Here is a 23,409-nt window from a genome sequence, read left to right as displayed (position 1 = left end):
TTAACCACTTATCTCATCCTTGTTTCCTGTACTGAATACTTGAATAGGTTGGCACTGTTGTGTTTTCTTTTATGAAAACTATACAGCTTGAAGTTCACATTAATTCCAGACCTTCCTATTAACCGAGACTCAGCTGGAACCGTTTTTTCAAATAGAAAATTTCTGAGCTTTGTCACTGAGTTCGGTTTCTGCACATAATGCTTTCTCGAACTTGTCATCTCCATTTCGATCTCAGAAAGTTTTCTGTTAACTGAATTCCACCCGATCTTATTCTCTGAATTTTCTCTAGTGCTTCACCTACGTTCTGAACATTGAATTGTGCATCGTCTTTCACATTCTCAAGGCACTTCAAAATGCAATGTGTTTCCAACAAGCTTCCATACCAATCCGATCCAAAGAAAATTAGAACCTGATTTTGCATTCTTTATTAAAGAACTCCTCTGCCTTACTCGATCCACATGACTAGGTGTTGAAGCTGAACCCTTTTTCTTCTACCAAGCTGCCTTGCCAATGTAACGTAGGACAACCTCATGTTGAGTTGGCAGATGAAGTGAATCAGCATGTGCGAAGAATGAAGCATCCAAAGGTCATTAAGAACCATGCAAGGGGAGCTAAGGCGGGGATTGCTTGTGACCCAGGACATGAGCAAAAGGATAAGGAAAAAGCTCCTATTCGCGAGACAAGTTTCGACGCAGATGGGGTCCATACTCAATAATAAAGTGAATTATTTTAGTTATATGGTTCTAAATACATATTTTAGATAGTTTTAAGTCATAGCAGTATAATAGGTATTTCACTTAAGTTTCACTTATGTCACTTAACTGAATTAGAATAAAAGAGGCCCACTTCAATTACACAATATTATAATCCAGCATCACATTAGTATTCATCTTGAGAAACAGTGCTTCTCAGCAACAGTGCTGCTTTCAAAAAACAAGAAAAGATATTCACTGTTTTTATTAAGGAACACATTTTAAGGATATCAAGTACATCTTATGTGTTTCTTCATTTCTGAAAAAAAGGGCATTTTCATAACATCTCAAAAGTTCCAGTAGTAAATCTAATTCAGTAACTGAACAAGTAGTTGTCACTTAACCTTATCAGGGACTTCCTGTTCCTTCCAGCAAATGGATAGTCACATGAGGTCAATATCTCAAATGGCTTTGTTTCTATATCCTTCCATCAAGATGAATAGTGCTGCACTCCAAAGAAAAAATACAGCCACGCAGCAGAACACACTTCAATTACAGAAACCTTAGCATTTCCTTAGCCTTTCCAAGGATGTAAAGGCATGGTACTTGAATCCTATGATCGAGTTGCAGATGTTTGATACCAAGTTCTACAAACTGAACATAATGCCTTGCCCAAGTATGAAATCTAGTTAGTATTCATTAACTTAATTTTTCTTCTTCATAAAAAGGCACTCAATTTTTCCGCAAATGCTTTACAATGCAAGCTCAGCTTCTTCACCAGACAAAGCCTTCGCAACCAAAATGTTGAGTTGATATTTTTATATTCTTCCTGTGGGAGTATTCAAGACAACTTTGATGCCACTTTGCATGTGTCGTTGCTGTCTTCTAATGTAATCATACCAGCAGTTAACTAAAAGCCAAAATGTCGCTTCGTCATGTGACTTTTCAGTAATTCCAAAATATTTGGTTAGACCTGTATTGTTTCTTGAGATATACACGGATTAGCTTTGAGTATGTCCAATCCTTATTCCTCTTAGACTCTAAAAGTGCCTCTGAAGACGAATGGAAATCTCCTTTCCCCAAAACCTCAAAAACTATTGGATCTGTCAAAATCTGTGGGAAACTATCTATGTTCGTGTTCTTTAAAACAAAAGATAAGTTTCTCCCAAGCCTTCTGTTCAAGTATGCATCAATGATACAACCATATGTCACAAGGTCAGGGATGACTTTCTCGTGTCTCATGTGTTCAATGCTTAAATGGAGATCCCAGAACATGCACATTCTTGAAAAAGCCAAAGCTCGAATATTGAATGTCGTAAGATCAGGTGAAAATCCAGCCTCCAACATGTTCAAAAATTCTCTCTGCAGACTTTTCATTTTGAAGTTGGCAGCATAGGAGAGCAAAAGGAGGTTCCACAAAAGATTTCCTGTATTACGCCTACCAAGACCTACATCTCTTAAAAATTCACCTAATTTATAAAACTTCCTTTTGCTTATATATGCAAATGCCATTGCCCTGATTGCTTCTCTCTCTACAAGGATTCTGGATCTTTTCAGGCGACCATAGGCACTTTCCATCTCTGTTAGAGAGCCAAAAATACTATAATATCTGACAAATTCATTCCCAGTAACAGAATCAACTTTGAAACCACTTGAAGCCATTTCCTTCATGGCAGTTTCCATCATCTCAAGCTGCCCTCCCTTTCCAAAGCATGAGATAGCCAACGAATAAACCTCATGGCCCAAGTTGAAATCCCTGGAAGTCACCTCATGCAGGATTCTTGTCACCTCATCAAAGTGTCCCATCTTCCCATATGCATCCATTAGATCTGAAACTACCCCAATATCAGGCACAAATGAGCTATTTATAATCTCATACCAAATGGCCTGGGCTTTTGAGAAAAGGCCATTATCCGCATAACATAACATCAAAGCTGACAAGGTAGCACAACTAGGTACAAAACCTTCAGATTTAATCTCAAGGAAGAGTTGCAGAGCGGTGTCAGGCATCTTATTTTTACCTAACATGCGTATTAATGGAGCATAGTCCACATCCATATGCTTTCCCTTGCCACTATCGAACTGGTTCCAATGCCGGAAAATCTGTTTTCAATGTGAAAAGATAAAAAAAATCATCACCATGTTTGAGTATATCCTCGATGGAAAGGCAACTACTATGGATTAGTTTGACAAATCATCATACATTCCGGCTCATTACATGAATATTTAGTGCGGTAGCAATATGCAGTCAACAACGTGCAACAATGGCCATGGCCTTTCAGTGATGCTCAAACATTCAGGAAACTCTCATGTAAATCCAGAATGATGTGGCCATGCAACCAAGATTAGTCAATAATTCACAAAATCATTAGCATACTGGATAAATATTCGGATTGCATAACGTGTATCAAAGTGTTGCAAATAGAATTATTGAAGTTCGTATCATTGATACTCAACAATGTCTTTTTCTATCCCACATTCAAAAACTCACACTTGCCTCAGAAAGAAGCCTTTTAACTTTGGGTATGAATTGACTGAGTCAATAAAATCTTTGTGGAGTTTTTGAAAAGTTCGCCAATCCATTATCTCATAAATTTTTAGTCCAAAATAAATACAGAGAACCTAACCAATCAGCTGAATTCCAAGAAGATTGGTGAGCGTTTTTTTTTTGATTAGTAATCGGGGATAGGCAGACCGCAAGACCAGAGAACAGAAAAAAGAAAAGAAAAAGATATTACAATCTATAATAGAGGGTTCCTTCATCATCCTCTTTGACATAGTCATAAAGAGGATGAGGGAGGGACACCCCTTGAATACAAGAACCTTTTAAAGGGCAATCAGCTTTTGACAGAAAATCAGCAGGTCGATTTGCTTCCTTCCAGATGTGAGACACCTTCCAAGAAGCGAATTTTAAGAGAGTGTTCTTCAGGTGAGCTAATGATAGTCTTTTCTTCCACGGGCATGGGACAGAACCTTCGATTACATTCACTGCCAATAAAGAGTCCGACTCAATCCAAAGGCGATCAATATCAAGGGAGGAGGCCAGGGAGGCTCCATGACAAATCGCTTCAAGCTCCAATTCCTGGATGCTCATTTGAATCTTGTCCTGGGAATACATGGCTAGAACTGAACTATCATTGGTACGCAAAAGACCCCCAATGGAGGCTGATGAGCTTGCCAAAGACGCATCACAGTTTAGCTTGACACATCCAGGTTCTGGACAGACCCATTTACAGCTTTTGGTGGGTTTCTGAGACCTAAACATGGGTAAATCGAAGGCCTTCGAAAAAGCCAGATCTCTGCTACCGGTTTGGCTATCTAATCTAAGAAATATACATCTGCTTCTGATAGTGTGGAGGATATTTCTCAGGATCACTTGCTTGTGAGACTTGTCTGCTCCGTGTAACCTATTATTTCTTTCCTGCCAGATGAGATAAATTGAGGATGTAAATGCTATACGGATAGCGGCGGGCTGTTGATTTGAACCAGGAAAAGTAGTTCTCATCCATTCTTCTTCCTCCATAAGCTTTCTTTTTTGTTTCCTTCTAATATTGAATCGTCATAGAACAGATCTCCAGATCCAGGCCGAATACGAACACTGAAAGAATAAATGATCAATACTTTCAGATGCAGCTGAGCATAATGGGCATCTGATCTCCCTATTTTGGCCTAGAAAAATCAGCCTGTCCTTAGTGCTGAGTTTTTGGTGAAGGGCTAACCAAGCCGTAAAGCTCATTTTGGGTATGTGACCTTTGAACCATACAGAGGAAGCCCAAGCTATTTTTGAATGATGCTCTCTAATGCCGTTCCAAGTGCTTTTCAGTGAAAAAGACCCATCAATAGTATCTTTCCATATTGCTTCATCTTCAGCACTTGAGATAACCAAAGCCTTCTCAAGTATCAGGTTAATGGAGGGAAGCCTTTGTAGCATGATCGGGTCCCAGATTCCTTCCCGGAGGACTTGATGGACAGAAATTTTAGGACGAATTGCATTTAGATATTCTCCATCAGGAGGATATTGTTCTACAATAGGCCTATTCGGGTGCCAAGGCTGAGTCCAGAAATCAATATCTTTTCCTTCTCCAAGGATATAGCATATGGATTTCTTAACTTCTTCTCGACAATTAAAAATTGTTCTTGCTCCCCACGACATTTTGCTAGGATTTTTTATGATCCAGAAGTTCCTCTTCCTTACATATTTGTGATGAAACCAGGAGACCCAGAGGGAGTTCTTCTTCTTGATAATGCTCCAAATCTGTTTCATGTCGGCTGCCTTGTTCAGGTCCTTTAGCTTTCGTAAACCTAGACCTCCTTCGGCCTTTGGGGTGCAAATTGTATCCCAAGCAATAGGATGATAGGATTTCTGAAGAGAGGGGCCTGCCCAAATGAAATCCCTGAATATTTTTTCTATTTTGTCCAAAATGCCAGCTGGAAGGTGAAAAGAAGCCGCCCGATGACTTGGTGAGTTCCACCCTTCCAGCCCTAGACAGTAGCATGTTGGACCAAGATGCAATTCTCTTGTGGATCTTGCTTATGAGTGGAGCACAGTCTGCTGCTGAGAGCCTTGATGTTATGAGAGGGAGACCCAAATATTTTATGGGAAGGCTTCCTTGAGGAATGTTAAGAGTGTCTTTGATGGCCCCTTACATCTGGAATCACCTTCAGAGAAGAAAACCTCACTATTGTTTAAATTTACTTCTAGACCCGACCACTGCATAAACAGGATGAAACAATCATTGATACCCTTTGCCGAGAGAACAGAAGCTTCAGCAAATAAAAGCACATCATCTAAAAAAAGCAGATGGGTGATGGATAAACTTCCTTTAGAGAAGGGAGTGATAATCTTATTCAAGGAGGCAGCTTCATCAATAATGACCGATAGCATTTCCATACAAACGCAAAATAAAAGAGGAGATAAGGGGTCCCCTTGCCTGATGCCGTTTGTAGAATTAAAATACCCACATGGAGATCCATTTAGAAGAACCGAAAAAGAAGCAGTTTCAATGCATTGCTCGATCCACTTGCACCACGTTTGATTGAAACCTATCTTTCTCATGAACAGAATAAGAGTTTGGTGATTGACATTATCAAAAGCTTTTTTGATATCCATTTTAAGGCACATGACCGGGTTTTTTGATTTTAGATGAAAATTGTGAACCAGGTCCTGAGCCAGGAGGATATTGTCTTGAATGGATCGGTTCTTTATAAAAGCGGATGGATGGGGGCTAATTATGTCATCCATTACTCCTTTGAGCCTAGAAGCAAGAATCTTTGTGATAATTTTGTAAAGGTAGTTGCAGAGGGATATCGGGCGAAACATATCTGGGGAGGACGCTTCATGGGACTTTGGAATTAAGGAGATGAACGTTGAATTCAGACCATACGGCATTTTCCCACTTCGGAAGAAATAAGAGATAGCATCAGAAACTTCGTCTCCTATCAGGTACCAGAAAGTCTTGTAAAAATTTCCGTTAAAACCATCAGGCCCAGGGGCCTTGCTGCCTTCTGTGCAACGAATGTTCTCTTCAATTTCTTCCCTAGTGACATGCCAGGATAGATTTGCAGCTTGAGCTGAAGAGAGGGTTCTATTTATAGCAAATTTTAGACTTGATATAGAAACAACAATGCAATAGAACCATAAACACCAGACCAATCTCCATTACCCATCACTTAATTCTTATCAAAATGCAACAAAATCTCTTCTTGAGGGGTCAAGATTGCAGTTACACTACCAAGAAATTTACAAACATGATGCAATGTGGAGGAATTTCAATTCCAATTCATCATAACAACATTTATTTATCAATTGACTATCAGATTCATAGGCATTGAAGTTCCAAGAATCTTCTTAACTGAACAAAATAATCAATGCAAATGAGAAAATGAGAGTTCAAAAGACTTGTAGGCACGGCAGTATAGCCCATATTTCTATTGGATTAGTGATACAAAATCACTTGGAATTAACTCCTTAGTGAAGGGCATTCTTGGAATGTGTTTTTTATAAGTTAACTAAAGAGAGCTTTTTATCTTCAGTTGGTAGATTTTATTCTAAAGAAGGAATTAGGGCTCTTTCTCTAAAGGAAAGAAAGTGAAGATAAAAAACCAGAATAGGAATGAAATTCAATCATACAATTCCATGAGACTGAAAAACAGAGAATTGGAATGTAAGTGAAGAAGAAACAGGAATAATAAATGAAGATAAAGGAATCGGAGTTTTGAAAAAGGCACACCTTTCGAGCTGAAACACGATCTTCTGAATCGGTTTGTTGAAGAAAAACCCTAGAACGTGGCGGTTTAAATCCTCCAATAAGCGAAGAAGGGGAGCTCAGAAATAGAGGAGAGAGAATAGTTAAGCTTTCCATCGGAAGCTCTTCCGAGAGAGAGAGAGAGAGAGAGATGAGCCTGTTTGGATGGATCAATGGAAAAATTGGGGGAAAAAACGCGTTAACAGTGGGGCGCATTATCTTACAGTGGGGCGAAAAAATCATGTCCCAATATGGGAAATAATATTTTGAAAAGGATTTGCTAGGCAATAATTTCGTGGAAAGCAATTTCGCGGCTCAATTTTGCAGGAGAGATGGCCACACAGGCTCTACTTTTAGCAACATTTGTCTTATTGATTTTATTCATCTGATGTGGCAGTTCCCATTTTGAAAATAATATTTCAGGGTTCCGTGCAAATGCTATGATGTGACACGTATGTAGTAAGAGATACACAAAGAACAAAACAACTTCTACAGTTCTTCCATTGAAATCCGAAAAATATAACAATTTACCGTAAGAAAAAAAAACATGAAGAATAAACAAATATTACAGGAGGCTATTTACTTCCAAAGTGGTTTTCCTTTAGTTTTTAAAGTGAATGGCCACTACTCAGATAGAATGAACCTCTCTCTAGTGAGTTTGTCTTCAGCCTTGAGTGGAGTGCTTGATTTGTTCAACCGGGTGTCTAAATCCGTAAGCACCTCCTATTACTAAGTTCCAGAGAAACAATGCTATGTGATATGGGCTTGGATAGCTGAGGGCCGGAATCCACATGCGGATGAAAAATCAGTTGCGACATCCGATTTGTTGAGAAAATCCTTCGGGCAAATCTGATGCCATCGCACACAAACAAACAGAAAAGTAAAAACAAGTACACTTTTTTTTTTTTGGATAGGTAATTTGGGGTTAGGCAAGACCCCTACCAGATATGTTGCAAAAGATCTGAAAAATATACAAAAAACATTAGAGAGGACCCTCCAACAAGCTGGGGGCTAACAAGAAGGAAAAGAAATAGAGAAATAGCGTATAGTGACATGCATCCTATGATCTAATTTCAATGTGAATCATAAATGTGTATCTTGATTTATTAATTTGTCTAGAGTGTTAGAGAGAACGGTTTCTATACACTAGTGTAGATAAATTATCTACACACTAGCTTAAAATACGGTGGAGGGAATTGTTTGGGTGATCCAAACCATTCATTTGATTGGCTCTCACATACATAGGGTGTCCACAAAAAATCAGCTCCACAGGATCATCCCAACTCTACGATTTCTGGAGGTAAAATGAACGTGTATAAACCTTCACAAATCTGTCTATTTTTTGCCTCCAAAGTTAGAAGGATTAGAATGATCCTATGAAGCTGATTTTTTGGAGACACCCTATCTATGTGAGGGCCCATCAAATGAATGCTTTGGATCACCCAAAAAATGTGGGCCCCACTGTATTTTAAGCTAGTGTGTAGATAAGTTATCAACACTTGTGTGTAGAAACCGTTTTCTCATAGTGTTAGGATAAATCCCAACGCTTAGGTGGCCTGGGCAAAGATCAACGGCCAGGATTAGTAGGCTCTTCGTATGAGAATCCAAAGTTGTTAACTGCCAAAAAGAAACGTGGGCAAGTGGGATTGTGGGGAGAAGGGAAGTTGAGTATGATGGGAGTCTCTTTCTCTTTCTCTTTCTCCTATAAGGGCTATATATTTGAAAAACCCAGGTCCCTGCTCATACACGTCCATAAGGTATAAGAGCAATTGGTGTTTGTAATCCACGGCCAATTAATGACCGTGCTCCCCCCATCGCCATATATAGGACGTGAAGTGAGGAGAAGACCAATGGTGTAACGCTCTTCTTTGTGTTCCGGAACCGTCAATGGGAGGAGTAGCAGCAGTGAACAAACGGCGAGCATACCAAATAACAAGCTATGGAGAGAGGTATGTGTTTTGGGTTTATTTGAAACTCAACCATGACAATTTCATGTGTTTTCTCAAAGCTAATCGCCCAAGATCCATTGTAAAGTGTTCCTTTTGATTAGAACATTTACATATAGCAGAGCTACAGTCGAAGGTAAAGGGTGCCATAGGAATCTTCATCAAGAATAGAGAGCAGAGAAGAGGGGAGAGAGGTGATGGGAATATTCACCCCTCTCCCCATACAATCTGCTTTAGAGATGAAATCCGCGGCCCTGTTTGCCTCCCTCCAAATATGAGAGATGGTACATGATTTGAAGTTTTGCATCATCTCGCGAATGAAAAAAAACAAAAATTCGGCCAAGATGCCAACATCCATGGGTGAGAACACGATTGTTGGAGAATTGAGGATATTGTTGGTGATAGAAAACAGAAACTTATTGCTTCAAGGCATGATATCACTTTCCTTAAGACAAGATTTGCCCCCACCAGTAGTGTGTAAAGGGGATCCGCGAATTGCCTCCAAGATACAATGAAGCCTAGTAGGGAAGACTTACTAATGTTTGATGATGCCTCGCACTAGCAGAATCAAACCTGAAATGCCCTTTCAAGCCTTAGAGAAATTTTCAGATACTGTTTCTGCAGAAGAACAGTATCTAGAACAGTAAACAAAAGAAAAACAGTAAGAAGAAATCCTTGAGGATTTTGAAAGAATGTAGAAGAGTGTTTAAAGTTTGTCAGAATTGTACAAAATTGCCAATTCGTTTTTCTGTATTGAAATGACCTAATTCTACAAATTTCATAGACCACCTGGTGTCTTTTCTGTGTGAAAAACACCTCTACAGGGCACCTTTCCAGAATGTTTGAAATCTGACCGTTAGATCGCACCAATTTAATATTGAGCGGTCATGATCGATCTTAGAGGTAACTGTTGGTTTGAGTAAAACCTCTCTTCAACCTCGTCATCGTTAGATCAACTATCTATGGTGCGGATCGCACCCCCTTGGCTCTTGACCGTTGGGGGTAGGGCTGGCAAAGGGGCGGGTTGGGGCCGGATGTTGGGGTCCCCTACTCATTCCCCTCTGCGGGGAATTTTCCCCCTCCCCACTACGGGGATGGTGGGGAATCCCCCTCCCCTCCCCACGGGGAATATCTATTCCCCATCCCCTCCCCTTCCCCGTCCCGCATCCCTCGGGGACAATCACTTTACTTTGTTAAATGTTAGGTTTAAAACTAAAGATTTGCTAGGGACAATCACTTCAGGCATGTTGCGGCTTGGCTGTTGCATGTGAGAGTAGCCACACAACCCACATAGGCTAAGATTTTGTCTAATTCATTTTATTAACCTGGGGACAAAGGTGGTTGCTCTCAGATTCATTTAATTGATCACTAGTCCCTAGCAGATCCTTAATTCCCAATCCCACTTGCCAAAAAGTACTGTACGTGCTACACCATAGGAAGATCCAAACCGTCCATTTGATGGGCACACCATACTACCATAGGCATAGGATGATCCAAACCTTCCACTTGATGGGCACATTGTGGGATGATCCAAACTGTCCATTTGATGGGCCACAACGTAAATAGGTTGTGGCCCAAAAATCATTTCCATAGGTTAATCCCAACCCTCTGATCTATAGAGGAATTGCATATTATGGTACTTTCTATAGATCAGAAGGTTGCAATCATCCTATGGAAATGATTTTTGGGCAGCAATCTATTTACGTTGTGGCCCATCAAATGGACGGTTTGGATGATCTATGGTGTGGCCTGTAAAGTACTTTTAAATTGTGGCCTATTAAATGGACAGTTTGGATCATCCTATGGCGTAGCCCATACATTACTTTTTGAAAAATAATAGACTATACGAGCGCACACCATATAAAATCTCATCACTCATCAGAGAGATGTTGCCTTTATTTGGGGGAGGGAGATTTTCAAAGAATTTAATGTTGCCTTACAGTGATGGTTCGAGAGAGAGATTTTAGGACTTTCTAAGGGTAATATACTAATATAATGAGGGACAATGCCCAATGGATTATGGGTAAAAGAAAACATAAAAGCTATGTCAGGGACAAAACTGTACTAATTGAAATTATGAAAATTTTGGGAGAATCTTGTAGATATTTATTAATCCAAGGGGTTTCTAGTAGTTTTTCAAAAAAAAAAAACACTTAAAAAAATACAAGAAAAAAATGGCATTAATGCGGGGCGGGGCGGGGCCAACTCCATCCCCTTCCCCGCACCGAGGAATTTTTAAAATCCCCTTCCCCTTCCCCTTCCCCTTCCCCACTCAAATCGGGGAATCCCCTCCCCAAGCAGGACGGGGCGGGGTGGATCCCCGCTTTTCCGGGTGAAATTGCCAGCCCTAGTTGGGGGAAGGGACACAACCCATTTGATCAAAGTGCAAAGTGCGCCTAATAAAGCGACACTATGCACCCTATAGCCCATTGCCCACGCCGCGCGTGCGCGTGTGCATGTGCGAGTGCACCGTCCCGTGGGTCCAACCATGGGTTCAAGTGCAATCAAACAAGTAATAGAGAAGTGTAGTGCTTTATAAGCCCTTCTCTTTCCTTTCTCTCATTCGGTACGGGACTATCTTTTCGACTACATTTCTACATCCTTTTGTAAAAAGCAAATCTTTCCAAGAAAATATCAATTACACTTCTACATCCTTTTGTAAAAAGTAAATCTTTCTAAGAAAATATTTTCTTTTTCCCAAACGCTTTTGATAAAATATTTTCCAAAATACTAAAACAAGCAAAATATAAGATTTTGAAAATCCAAAATCACTAACAATCTTCACTATGATAAAACAATAAACAAGAATTACAACGGATTAACATACAAAACTCGCAACTCCGCAACCCTTTCCCTCTCTCAACCAAGACTTACCGAGAGAAAGCAAAGTGAGATCTTTACATGAAGTTTATGGCATTCCTCCTGAAAATTATTTTTTTAGATGGTGTGTGGGCGTGAAGTCCAGTATTTTATAAAGGTACAGTGGGCCCACTTCATAGGATGATCCAAACCATTCATTTGTTGGGCCACATCAAATAGGCTGAACCCCATAGATCATCTCTATAGGATGGTCCTATCCCTCCAATCTGAAGAGGTTTCTATAATGTACAGTCCCTCTGCAGATCGGAGGGTTAGGATCATCGATCCTAAGGAGTTGATTTGCTGGATGCATCCTGTTTGTTGTGGCCCAACAAATGAACGGTTTAGATCGTCCTATGAAGTAGGCCCCACTATACTTTTTAAAAAATAATGAACTTCACGAGCACACCGCATATAAATTCTCTTTTTTTTTTATCAAGTTAGTTGTTGTTTTCATGGCTTATCAGCTTGGCTCGTATGGTTTTTTGCTTATCAGTCAACGTAGTTGGAGTTGATCTTGGGAATTCAATAATTTCCTATAGGCTCTCGAATTGTTGAATCATTTTTAAAGAAGAATTGATTTCGACCGTTGAATAGGAGGACCACTACTATGCCGTTTAGTGGGCCTGAAGCCCTTACAAATAATCAACGGTCAAAAGGTTCATGCAAACACCTTAAACATACAAGCCCCTGTTTGTTTTGGATTTTAAGAATCGATATTGATTCCAAAATTGATTATTAGACTCATAATTACATCCCATTTTTCGTCCAATATGTGCTTTTGGACTCAAAACGAACTGAACCTGAGTTTTCTAATTTTTTTTTGCTTGCTCCCCTCTCCGTCTGTCCCTCTTCTTCTTCTTCCTACTTTTTTTGCCCCTCTTGTAACGTGAATTGTGGGCAGACTTTATCGCTTTTTGACGTCAAATCACGTTAAAAGGGTTGCGCATAATCCTCATTGCCCTTTTTTTAATGGAAAGCATGCACCATATTAGCTATATAGTATGTATAACGAAAAATTTGGGTGGCACCCAAGGTTAGATGAAAACAATATAAATGTAAAATTTCCTTTTAACTATTAAACGCCCATTGGACTTAAAATTGTGTTTAATTTTGAGTCCAATAATCTGTTTTAGGCTCAATATCATTTCTCGAAATCCAAAACAATCAGGCCATAAATGGGCGATGATATTTTCACCCCCCCTACATTACGCATGCGCCCCCCTTATCACGTGATTTGACATAAAGAAAAGCCTTAAAGTTGCCCACTTTTCACGTCAAATCTGTTATAAGGGGAACGCATGCGTAAGGGGGGGGGGGGGGGGGGGGGTGAAAATATCGTCTCCCTAAATTTCCCCGTAAGAGTGACAATGATAACTTGTGCAGTGGGACTACGAAGACACGTGAAAGTGATGGTAGCCCACTAAATCAACAGCTTTTATCATCAAACACAGAGTTTCAAATTGATGATCATTAAACCCTAACACTTAGGTAATAATACTCTGTAATTTGGGTTCTTCTGGGGTAACATAATATGTGTGGGAGTTCGAAAAGAAATCATCTCCTCAAGACTCAATCAGGCAACCCTTTTCCAAGAAGGTATAAAGAAACCTCTTCTTGGTACCCGAAACCGAATTGACATTATTATTCCAATTCCGATTCTCCCTTAAACAGAATGAGAAAAAAAATAATTTATAACAATTCTAATAACAATTCCTTTCCATCCGAGGAGAAATCAGAATACCACCTCTCGTGGTGGCAGGACCAGGAAGCAGATTCTGAAATTTGCCTCTTAAATTCTGCCCCCTTGATTCCGTTATTTTTTGGACCAAACACTGGAATTGGGCGAATCTGAATCAGATACCGATTCCATAAAGACTCCAATTGGAATCATTATAAAGTAGAATTGACAGGGAGCGTTGAATAGGAGGACCACCATTATGCCATTTAGTGGGCCTGAGTTAATGGAGATATCACCTGCTCAATAATCAATGGTCAAAAGGTTTATACAAACACCTTAAACACTTAATTTTTCCCCAAAGGAGGAGCAGTGATAACTTTTTCAGTGGGCTGGAGAGAAATGAAAGTGGTGGTGGCCCACTAAATCAACAGCTTTCATCACCAAACACAGATTTTCAAATTGATGATCAGTAAACCCCAATACTAAAGTAACCCTTTTCCAAGAATGCATCAAGAACCCCCTCGAAATTTAGTTGAAAAGGAGATGCTGGTCAAGTTCATGTTTTTCTTTGAATTTCCCTCTTCTCTAAAACCTTTTCGTGTGGGGAAGCTGATATGATATTGACACCCCTTCTCATGAGAAATGAGCAAGAAAATTAAGAGAAATTTGTGGCACAATAATTAGGCTATGTTTGTTTTGGATTTTGTGAATCAATTATGAGTCCAAAAACTGATTATTGGACTCAAAATTAAACGTAATTTGAGAAACTAAGGTCCTGTTCGTTTGAGATTATTCTAACCGACTCACATGTGTCCAATAATTCGTTTTGGACTCACAGTCGGAGTCCAAAATTAATTATTGGACTCAATTTTAGAGTACAATAATTGGTTTTGGACTAACAATTGGTTGTCATAATCTTGAACGGACAGGTCAGAGTAAGTTTGAGTCCGAGAATCAGTTTTGAGCTCACAATCGGCTCTCAACTATAGTAATAAAATGAGATGAGAAATCAACGAGAAAATTGTTGAGGGATTTGTTATTTTGTTAGGCAATTCTGTGAAAAAGCTATTTGGCAACCGACATTTGCACGAGAGAATAGCCGCGTCGGAAAAGTGAGCCTGTGTGGCAGTTCTCTGGTGCAAAAGTCAGCTGCTAATTAGCATTCCTGCGAAATTGCCTAGCAAATCCCATATTATAATGCTAAGCCCTACTATTTATAGGAGCGAATTAAAATCAATATACTAAGTTTGAGGTTAGTAATAAAATCCTAAAATCGCTCTCACACACGGCTGTAAAGTTCTAAAAATCCCTCTCTCTCGACATCAACACAACTATTAATCCAAGGGTTCTTGAGGCCGTTCATTTTTGACCCGACAAAGCGCGTCAGCAAAGAAAAAGATTGATTTGACGCTAACACGTCGCGACTTGACACGAGAAAGGGAGATGATATTTTCACCCCTATGCAGTACGCATTCGCCCCCTTTTAACGTGATTTGACGTAAAAAAGTGTTAAAGTTGCCCATTGTTCACGTTATACGGGACGAATTCACTGTCTTTGATTATTTAACCAGCTGTGAAAAGTTATTACAATTCCCACCGAGCTCTCAGGCATCTACCTAGACTACATTACAAATTTACAATTCACTGTACTTAGGCATCTACATCTTATAAATAGACTGTTTTGCATATAGTTAGTATATTATTGATAGTTGATATCGGCACCCCTTTCTTTATCTTATGGTTCTTTGGAAAATGGATGAATTTATTACTTTCTAAATTAGAAATGCCGGAGAACGGGTAGCTTTGATTGATATCACGTTCGAGATTCGTACAAAGTAAAAGACAAGAATACTTACTTATTTTACCTTTTAACCTTGCATCTTCTTCCTCCTGTCAAATTTTCCTTGTTTGATTTGAGATTTTGCCGATTCGAACCAAACTTTGCCCGCTCGACCTGAGATTTTATCGGTTCGACCTATGTTTCCTTTACAGGTACTTTAATACTTCTAAGTGTTTTTAAGAAAACTTAACCATCTTTTGCTGTAATTCAAAAAGCGCGTTAAAGTTGCCCACTGTTCACCTTATAAGAGAGGGGGGGTTGAAAATATCATCTCCCATTCATTATTATCACTGGAATTTTTTTGCAGCAGATAATTATTTTCGTAGTTGTTTCTAAGTGAAAACTCAAGGAATCGTTTTGTAGTGTGAAGTTTTTTTTTTTTTTTGAAATGGTAAGATTTATTAAAGAGCACTCGACCGAGATAATCGAAGCATCAAAGATTACAAAGGGAAGGAGAGGACGAACAAAACTAAAAATACGCATCTCAAGGTGGGAGAAGTTAAAAATCTCTAAAGCCGATCTAGACACTCCAGCCTAGCCTGGTCTATACGCCTCTCCATCTCCTAACATGGGTAAAATGGACCGAACGACCCTCCACACAATCAAAGATCTCATAAAAAAAACCCCGAAGCTAGGAAGGACTTTAGCTCAGGAAATTATATGCTGAAATAGATAATTACTATCACTGGAATTTTTTTGCAGCAGATAATTATTTTCATAGTTGTTTCTAAGAGAAAACTTAGGGAATCGTTTTGTAGTGTGAAGTTTTTTTTTTTTTGAAATTGTAAGATTTATTAAAGAGCACGCGACTGAGATAATCGAGGCATCAAAGATTACAAAGGGAAGGAGAGGATGAACAAAACTAAAAATACGAATCTCAAGGTGAGAGAAGTCAAAAATCTCTAAAGCCGGTCTAGACACGCCAGCCTAGCCTGGTCTATACGCCTCTCCATTCATTGATCTCCTAACATGGGTAAAATGGACCGAACGACCCTCCACACAATCAAAGATCTCATAAAAAAAACCCCGAAGCTAGGAAGGACTTTAGCTCAGGAAATTATATGCTGAAGTAAGGATCCTTGCAAAGGAAGAGGATGCCCTTCTGACAACATTTTTGAACGTTCGAGCATTTCTTTCTTTCCAAAGCACTCAAATAAAAGCCCATCGGGACAAGCTTCTAAATGATCCTTCTCTTGCTAGGCCACGACACAAAGAACCAACCATGAAGGAGCTTCGTGACATGAGCCAAGAAAATCCACGAAATCCCAAACAATTCCAAAACTTTGGCTCATACTTCTCTAGCGTTCCTATAGTGAATAAACAAATGGTCTACTATCTTCCTTGCCCCAACACACAGGTCACAATGGTCAATTGCAGGCATTCGATAATGACGAAGGTGATCTATGGTCTAGATCCGATGTCGGCAAGCGGACCATCCAAAAGCCCGCACTCGAGGAGAAGGTGGAATGGGCTAAACTTTATATAGCTACGAAGGAGAAGAGCACGAAGCAAGGTAGAGGTAGAAAGGCTTGACAGATTGTCACGCAACCAAACACTACTTGCCAACCTTCCACTATTCTTCTCCTCATCTTCCATGCTTGTGCTCTTCCCTATGACTTCTTCTTCTACTAATTTCCGAGCCAATTCAAGCAACCCTATACACTTCCCTATTGAAAAAATTCCGTTTGAATTCAATATTCCAAGATGGGTGCTAGTGTCCATCACAAAATGCATTTCGTAAATAGTGTGTTGCATGTAAGAGCAGCCACCTTGTAAATGAAGACAAAATCTGCTGAAAAGTGAGCCTCAACTTCCCCCCGACTTTTCCGTGACTCGACCTGATTTTTCCCAATACAACCCGACTTTTCCATGATTAGACCTCACTTTTCCACGACCTGGCCTAACTTTTCCTGATACAAGGGAGGGCAAATATCATTTCTCTATTTCTCTAGTATTTTCTATAAAATAAAAGAAATCTATATCTGCACTACATTGTTTTAATAATGGCACTCATATCAATAACTAGGTCTTTTGTAATTTGCTTTAAAGGCCTTTATAATTAGCAATATGCTTTCCATATCCAATAAAGGATGTCATGAGAAAAAGATCATGACCGAGTAGTTACAAAAAGAGTCTGAAAGTATGGATGGATGGTAGTGTGAACTCTATTAACCATGGTAGTCCAAAAGACTATTTTGCCCTCATCTTCTTACCATTTATTTTCTTCCTCTTCCTCTTCTTTTCATATGAAGCTGGGGTGTAATAAATATGGTAGAGATGGGAAGGCATAAAAAAAATAGATAAAGAGAAAATGGCAAAATGTTCTTTTGGACCGTATAGTGCCCCTCTATGGTTCAATAGAGTTGAAACATCCATCATTAAATTAAGGGTCTTTCTGTAATTGGTTGGTCTTTTCCATAAAAGTCATTAATAAAAAAGTGCACTGTGATTAAAATATTATGATTTTTATCTTTAAAAAATTGAAGGGATTTGCCATGGACCATCGCAGAAGGCATTGAGTGCAGCCACATATGCTCAGATATTATATTGTGCATTAAATTCATCTGAGGTGGCTGCGCTCTCATGCAACAGCCCTTCCGCAAAATGCCGTCTGCAATGGTCCCTAGCGAATCCCAAATTTTAAACACCAAAAGCTGGCTATAAAATTCCATTCTAAAAAAACCGTTTGACAGGCAATATATAGATGAGAAAATGATGTATAAATGAGAAACAATATTGCAATACAATTAGTTCTGTGACAGACAATAGTTCCCCGGCGCACATTAGTTTCCTCCCTCTCAGGTCTTAAATGAAAATGCAATAAAGCAGTAATAAAATAGCAACGGATAATAACAAAGAACTGGGAAAAATTAAAGAGTAATAAAAGATTCCGGAAAAAAGAGGGAAAGCGACACTTCCTCTTTCCTTCTTTTTAGCTTCGTTTCTTTTGTATCATTCTTTCTTTGGAATAAAGGAGATAAAAGGGACCAAATAAATCAAACACTGTACGTGGTGGGGACTCGAAGAGGACATTTTAGTGGTGTGCCCAGATGGGACATTCTAGTGGTGGGCCCCACCTCCATAATCATCAACGGACAGTTTTGGAATACATCTGCCACTTGACGCGACGCTCAGCGTTAGATCTGGACCGCTAATAAAGAGAAGGACGCGTGTACCCTAGTTGGAGCCCCCATAGAATACAAGTTGTCAAACTCGTAGTTGTAGGGAGTGTCATGACCAATATAGACAGCAAAGAGAGAGAGAGAAACATCATTGCTAAGAAAAAATCTAAGCAAAAAACCAACCTTTTTTGTGGTTTTGGCTTGAATTTCTCTGGGAGAAAACAAGAGAAACAAATTAAGCAGACAAACAATGAATAACCAAGAGACATCTCTGATAATCTCCAGGGATTTCAATGTATATTGCCAACCAAGCAAGGGTTTTTATTGATGACACCCAAATGCTAAGTGAAACCCCTAAGCCATCACAGCTTTTGTGCAACCAAATAGACTGTTGATCAACTAGGCAAGAAGACTGAAGACTGAATGATTATAAACACATTGTGGTTTTTTGTTGAGGTAATTTAGCTGTTGGAGATTCAATAAATCCACTTCAAATTGGATCTGCTTTTGTCTTGTCTGCATACCGTACTTTCTTATCAATCGGATCCCTTACGAGGGCTTTTTTTATCAATTGAGAGTCCTTTTGGTTGCTGGGTTTTTTTCTTTTCCTGGGACTTATGTGGGTAAAGGTAGGAGACAAAAGAGGGGATAAGCATTAATTAGAGAAAGATATTATGATGAGTGGAGGGAGAGGGTAGAGAGAGAAAGAGAGACCACCATTTTCAAGACAAGATTTTGCTGATGTCAACAAGAAAAAGCTGATGTGACCACTAAATATTCTCCCACATAAATCCTAACAAAAAAAAAACCCAGCAACCAAACGGTGATGACGCCATAATTTTTTGGTTCTTGGGACTTTTGTGGAATTTCCGCAGGAAACCCACGTTTGGTTGCTAGTTATATAGTAGGCAAAAAAGAATCCTACAAACCAAAATAACCCTGCACGAAACCCAAAGCTGGAAAAAAATCCCAGGAACCAAAATAATCCTGCACGAAATCCGAGGAACCAAAATAACCAAAAGAAGAACTTTTTTCTTCTCAACAGTTCGAGCAACCAAACAAAGCCGGGATTTTTATTTTTCCGGGATTATTTTTTTCCCACCATAGTCCGGTCAACCAAACATGGGATTTTTATTTGACCGGGATACATCCAGGGAGTTTTTTTTTCCCACCAATCTCCCAGGGGAAGTTTTTTGTTCCACAAAAGTCCCAAGAACCAAAATAATTCTGGCATCCAAACGGACCTGAGCCTGGGTTGAGAAACAATTTTTAATCCGACTGTCTTACTTAGGCCTTGTTCGTTTCAGAGTGTGACAGCAGATGGTGAGGCCCCAAATCCATTATTGCACCAAAATTACGTATAGAGAAAGAAAAAGAGGGAAGGTGATGAAAGTAGTTTAGAGAAGGCTTTCAGATTTTATGAAAATGCCCCTCATGATTAGTGATTAAGTCATAAAATATGAAAGTCATTTTCGTCCATTGACACCCTCCATTCAAATTTTTCCATTAACCTTTGAATCCCTATCCCATATGATGTTTCTACCAAAAAAGTAGGATACGTTTGTCATTTTATCAAAGTAGTAGGAGTACTCTTTTCATGGGCAACAGTTATTGATTGTTTTGGAAACGTGGCGCGATATGTATGGGTGTTTGGAACTCCGTAAAACCGACGTTTTTTCGTATGGTATCATTCGTTGCCTTTATAGTTCAAAAGTCACGTGATCCGCGTTATGGCCCGGCTTTCTAACGGCTTCTATATTCTGTCAGGATTCAGGAAAAGCTAGAAGGTGTGTTTCCGATGGTGAAACCCTCGCCGGGATCTGACACGCTGCCGATAGTATCGACTACCTCCCGTGTCGGAATCCGGGAAACCGGTAGAAGGTGGTGTAATTACTAAAGATTCCCAACTTGGTTATTTGCACTGAGTCACCCCCGAAATGACCAAAGTACCCTATTCAAGTAACCAAATCACCCATTTGTCTGGTAACTGAAACGAATAACATCAACTTGCTCAAAGTCCCTTTCATTTTTTGTTTTAATTTTTTAATGGAAATGGGTTAGGTATATGTTTTAAGAATGATGGGACCCACGTACGTGTCTTGTATTTGTTATAGGGGCCCAAGCCCCCAATAATAACTCTAATGCAACGGCATTGCCCATAATTTTGATTGGGACTTATTCGGCTTTTTCTAAGGAGCATATTTGAAAAACGTACAGGCGGGGCCCATCAATTTAGTAAATTAAACCATTAATGTCTTGGACTTTGCAATGACTTGTTATTGGAAAGACCCTCCTCCATGACTTTATAGGTACCCATATCAATTCGCATATTGTAATTTCCATTGAAGATAGAACTAATCAAATAATAACTGTTCTGGAAAAACGAAGAAGAAAGACTTCATATTCCAAGTCTCAAAACTCTTGAAACTGTAGAGGAGGTGTATCCAAATCAGAAATGATAAATTGAAGGGTGCCCTTGCAGACACTAGCTACAAGCGCATTCCTATTGGTCAGTTTCAACAAAGCGCATTTATAGCAAAGTCATTTCTGTTGCGGCAAGAACCCGCTGCCGGAAATTCAGTACCGAAAACTACAAGATTAGCCTAAACAAGTGTGTGCAACAAATCACAGCATGTAGTGAAATAAAGGAAGAAAACAAGAGAGCAAGAGACACAAGATCTTGGGCATTTCCTTGTGTTCGCTGGTGGTAGACTGGCGGATGTTATTAGCAGTGGGTTTTTCCTACTACAATTGGTATCAGAGCTCAGGGCGTGGTAACCCCGGTTTGCTTCCGAGGGTGGGAATGTCCCTCAGGGAAGATCTCGAAAATCCTAATATTATATCTCATGGTTCTCACGTTGCCGCCACATGGAGGGGTGAGATTGTCCACGTTGTTTCCGCATGAAGGGGGAGACTGTTGGGGTTCCACGCAAAAGCAAATAGTCCCACATTGGATAAGTGAAGTCTATGGGGACCTATTTTAAAAAAAAAGTGGATGGGGATGGGTAATAAGGAAATGGGCACCCTCCCTCGGATGGCTAGCTTTTAGGGGTGAGTTCTACTCGGGTCCCAACAATTTCAATATTTTTCTGTGCCATCCAATATGGACTTTGCCGAAAAGGACCAATGATGTGCCCTTGTGGCTGGTTTTTGCAATGGCACCCTCCATTCTACCATTCCTAATCCAAATCTAAAAGGGAAATGATATTGACACTCCCTTGTCTTAGTAATGTCACTCCCTTCTTTATTTACACATGTTTAATTAGTTGTTAAATGCTAGTACAATTATAGAACAGTATTAAATGCTAATCAGAAGAGTATTTAATAAAGAGATGGGTGCCATTACCAAAACAAGAATGGATATAATTTTCCATAGTTGCCACTTGCCAATAAGTAAAGAGATGATATCCGCACTCTACAACGTTTAAAATACAAGTATAAAGGAAAATGATATCATCAGTCGCTTTATTTTATAATAATGACACTTCTAACTTTATTCAAACAGTATTGCTCTGTTTGGTTCTCTTGTTTTGAGAAAAATAACAGGGAATGTAATTCTACTAATTCTCAGAAGGGTGTTTGGTTGGGAATTTAAAGATATTGGGGAGTTTTACCACCGAGGATGTCAGGCGCTTGTTGGTGACGTGGAACCCTCAAAATTCGCCCGATGAATTTCTCTGAATCGAAGAAAAAATGGGAGAATTTCTCAGGCAAATTCTTTTTTTCCGTAATTGTCATAACTTTATAGTTTTCATTGTATTTTTTCGTAATTTTCCAACTTTGTAATAATTTCTCCGTAATTTTTCATTTAAAACTTTATAAGTTATGACTTATGACTTATGGTATTTTACTATTACTATTTTTCATTTTTTATGTTTTTGCTAGCAACCATTGCCCATGTGCCATCTTTGCACAAAGGATGGGGCGCAAGAAGAAAAGTGGCCTCGGAGAAGTTGGCTAGCAAATTCCTTTACAGAAAAAAAAGGAAAATATTATCAACACTACTGTTTTTGATGAGGGCACTCTCACTTTATTAAAAGTACAGTATGGCCCACACCATAGGATGATCCAAACCGTCCATTAGAAGGGCCATAGCCTAAATAGGTTATGCCCCAAAAATCATTTCCATGGGCTGATCCTAACCCTCAAATCTGAATGTTAGAGATGATCCAAACCGTCCATTAGAAGGGCCATAGCCTAAATAGGTTATGCCCCAAAAATCATTTCCCTAGGCTGATCCTAACCCTCCAATCTGAATGTTAGAGGGTTGATCCTAACCCTCTATAGATCGAAGGGTTAGAATCAACCTATGGAAATAATTTTGGGGCATAACCTATTTAGGCTATGGCCCATCTAATGGACGGTTTGGATCATCCTATGGTGCGGGCCATACCGTACTTTTAATAAAGTGAGGAGTGCCCTCATCGAAAAGCAGTAGTGCTGATAACATTTTCCCAAAAAAATCTTAAAAAATACGGAAAAAAACCTCCTTCACATCTCCGGATGCAACCAAACAACGTTTGGGAGATTTGCTCTCAATCTCCCCGTTGACTGATTTCCTTTTGATTTCCCTTTGACTTCTTCTTCTCTAAATCCCCCCAACATCTACCAGCATCCAAACAGAGTATATGGCTTTTTGAGAATCGTAACAGCCTTTAGTAGCAAATAATTAGAAAAATTTTGAATAAATAGTGGAGTGTTATTATTGAAACAAGTTGCATAAATGAAAAATGATGGGAAGTGATATATTTGCCCCTTTGTTTCACTTGGGACAACCCCTTCTAGTGTATCTACGACTGCTCTTTTACACTATAGGGGACTCCCCATTTAAAAAAATAAAAAATGGGCACGAATACGATCGAGATGATAGGGCCAAAATTTTTGGAGCCAAGAGTAGATACCTAAACATAAATATATTGGGCCCTATCTATTACTCTTAACCACTCTGCTAGGGGCAAGTGTATGTGACCTAGATGTGGGAAATGATATGTTCGCCCGCCCTTTTCTTGTATGGGCCACCCCCT

General features: G+C 39.4%; 1 protein-coding gene across 1 annotated transcript; it reads right to left on the bottom strand.

Annotated features, from left to right (window-relative positions):
- Positions 1–826: 826 nt before the first annotated feature.
- Positions 827–7,162, bottom strand: LOC143851432 (Pentatricopeptide repeat (PPR) superfamily protein). The gene is made up of 2 exons (XM_077360860.1): positions 6,923–7,162; positions 827–2,795 (listed from the first exon to the last, which is right to left on the bottom strand). The coding sequence occupies exons 1-2, from the start codon at positions 7,151–7,153 to the stop codon at positions 1,638–1,640; spliced, it is 1,389 nt and encodes a 462-aa protein (XP_077216975.1). The 5' UTR covers positions 7,154–7,162; the 3' UTR covers positions 827–1,637.
- Between the last annotated feature and the right edge of the window lie 16,247 nt (positions 7,163–23,409).

The sequence above is a fragment of the Tasmannia lanceolata genome, unplaced genomic scaffold (assembly GCF_043159265.1).
Source record: "Tasmannia lanceolata isolate RefF3 unplaced genomic scaffold, GAP_Taslan_0.1 ptg000018l, whole genome shotgun sequence".
Classification (NCBI taxonomy): Eukaryota; Viridiplantae; Streptophyta; class Magnoliopsida; order Canellales; family Winteraceae; genus Tasmannia; species Tasmannia lanceolata.
Note: the sequence above shows the minus strand (reverse complement) of the source record. Positions and strands in the feature narration are given on the sequence as shown.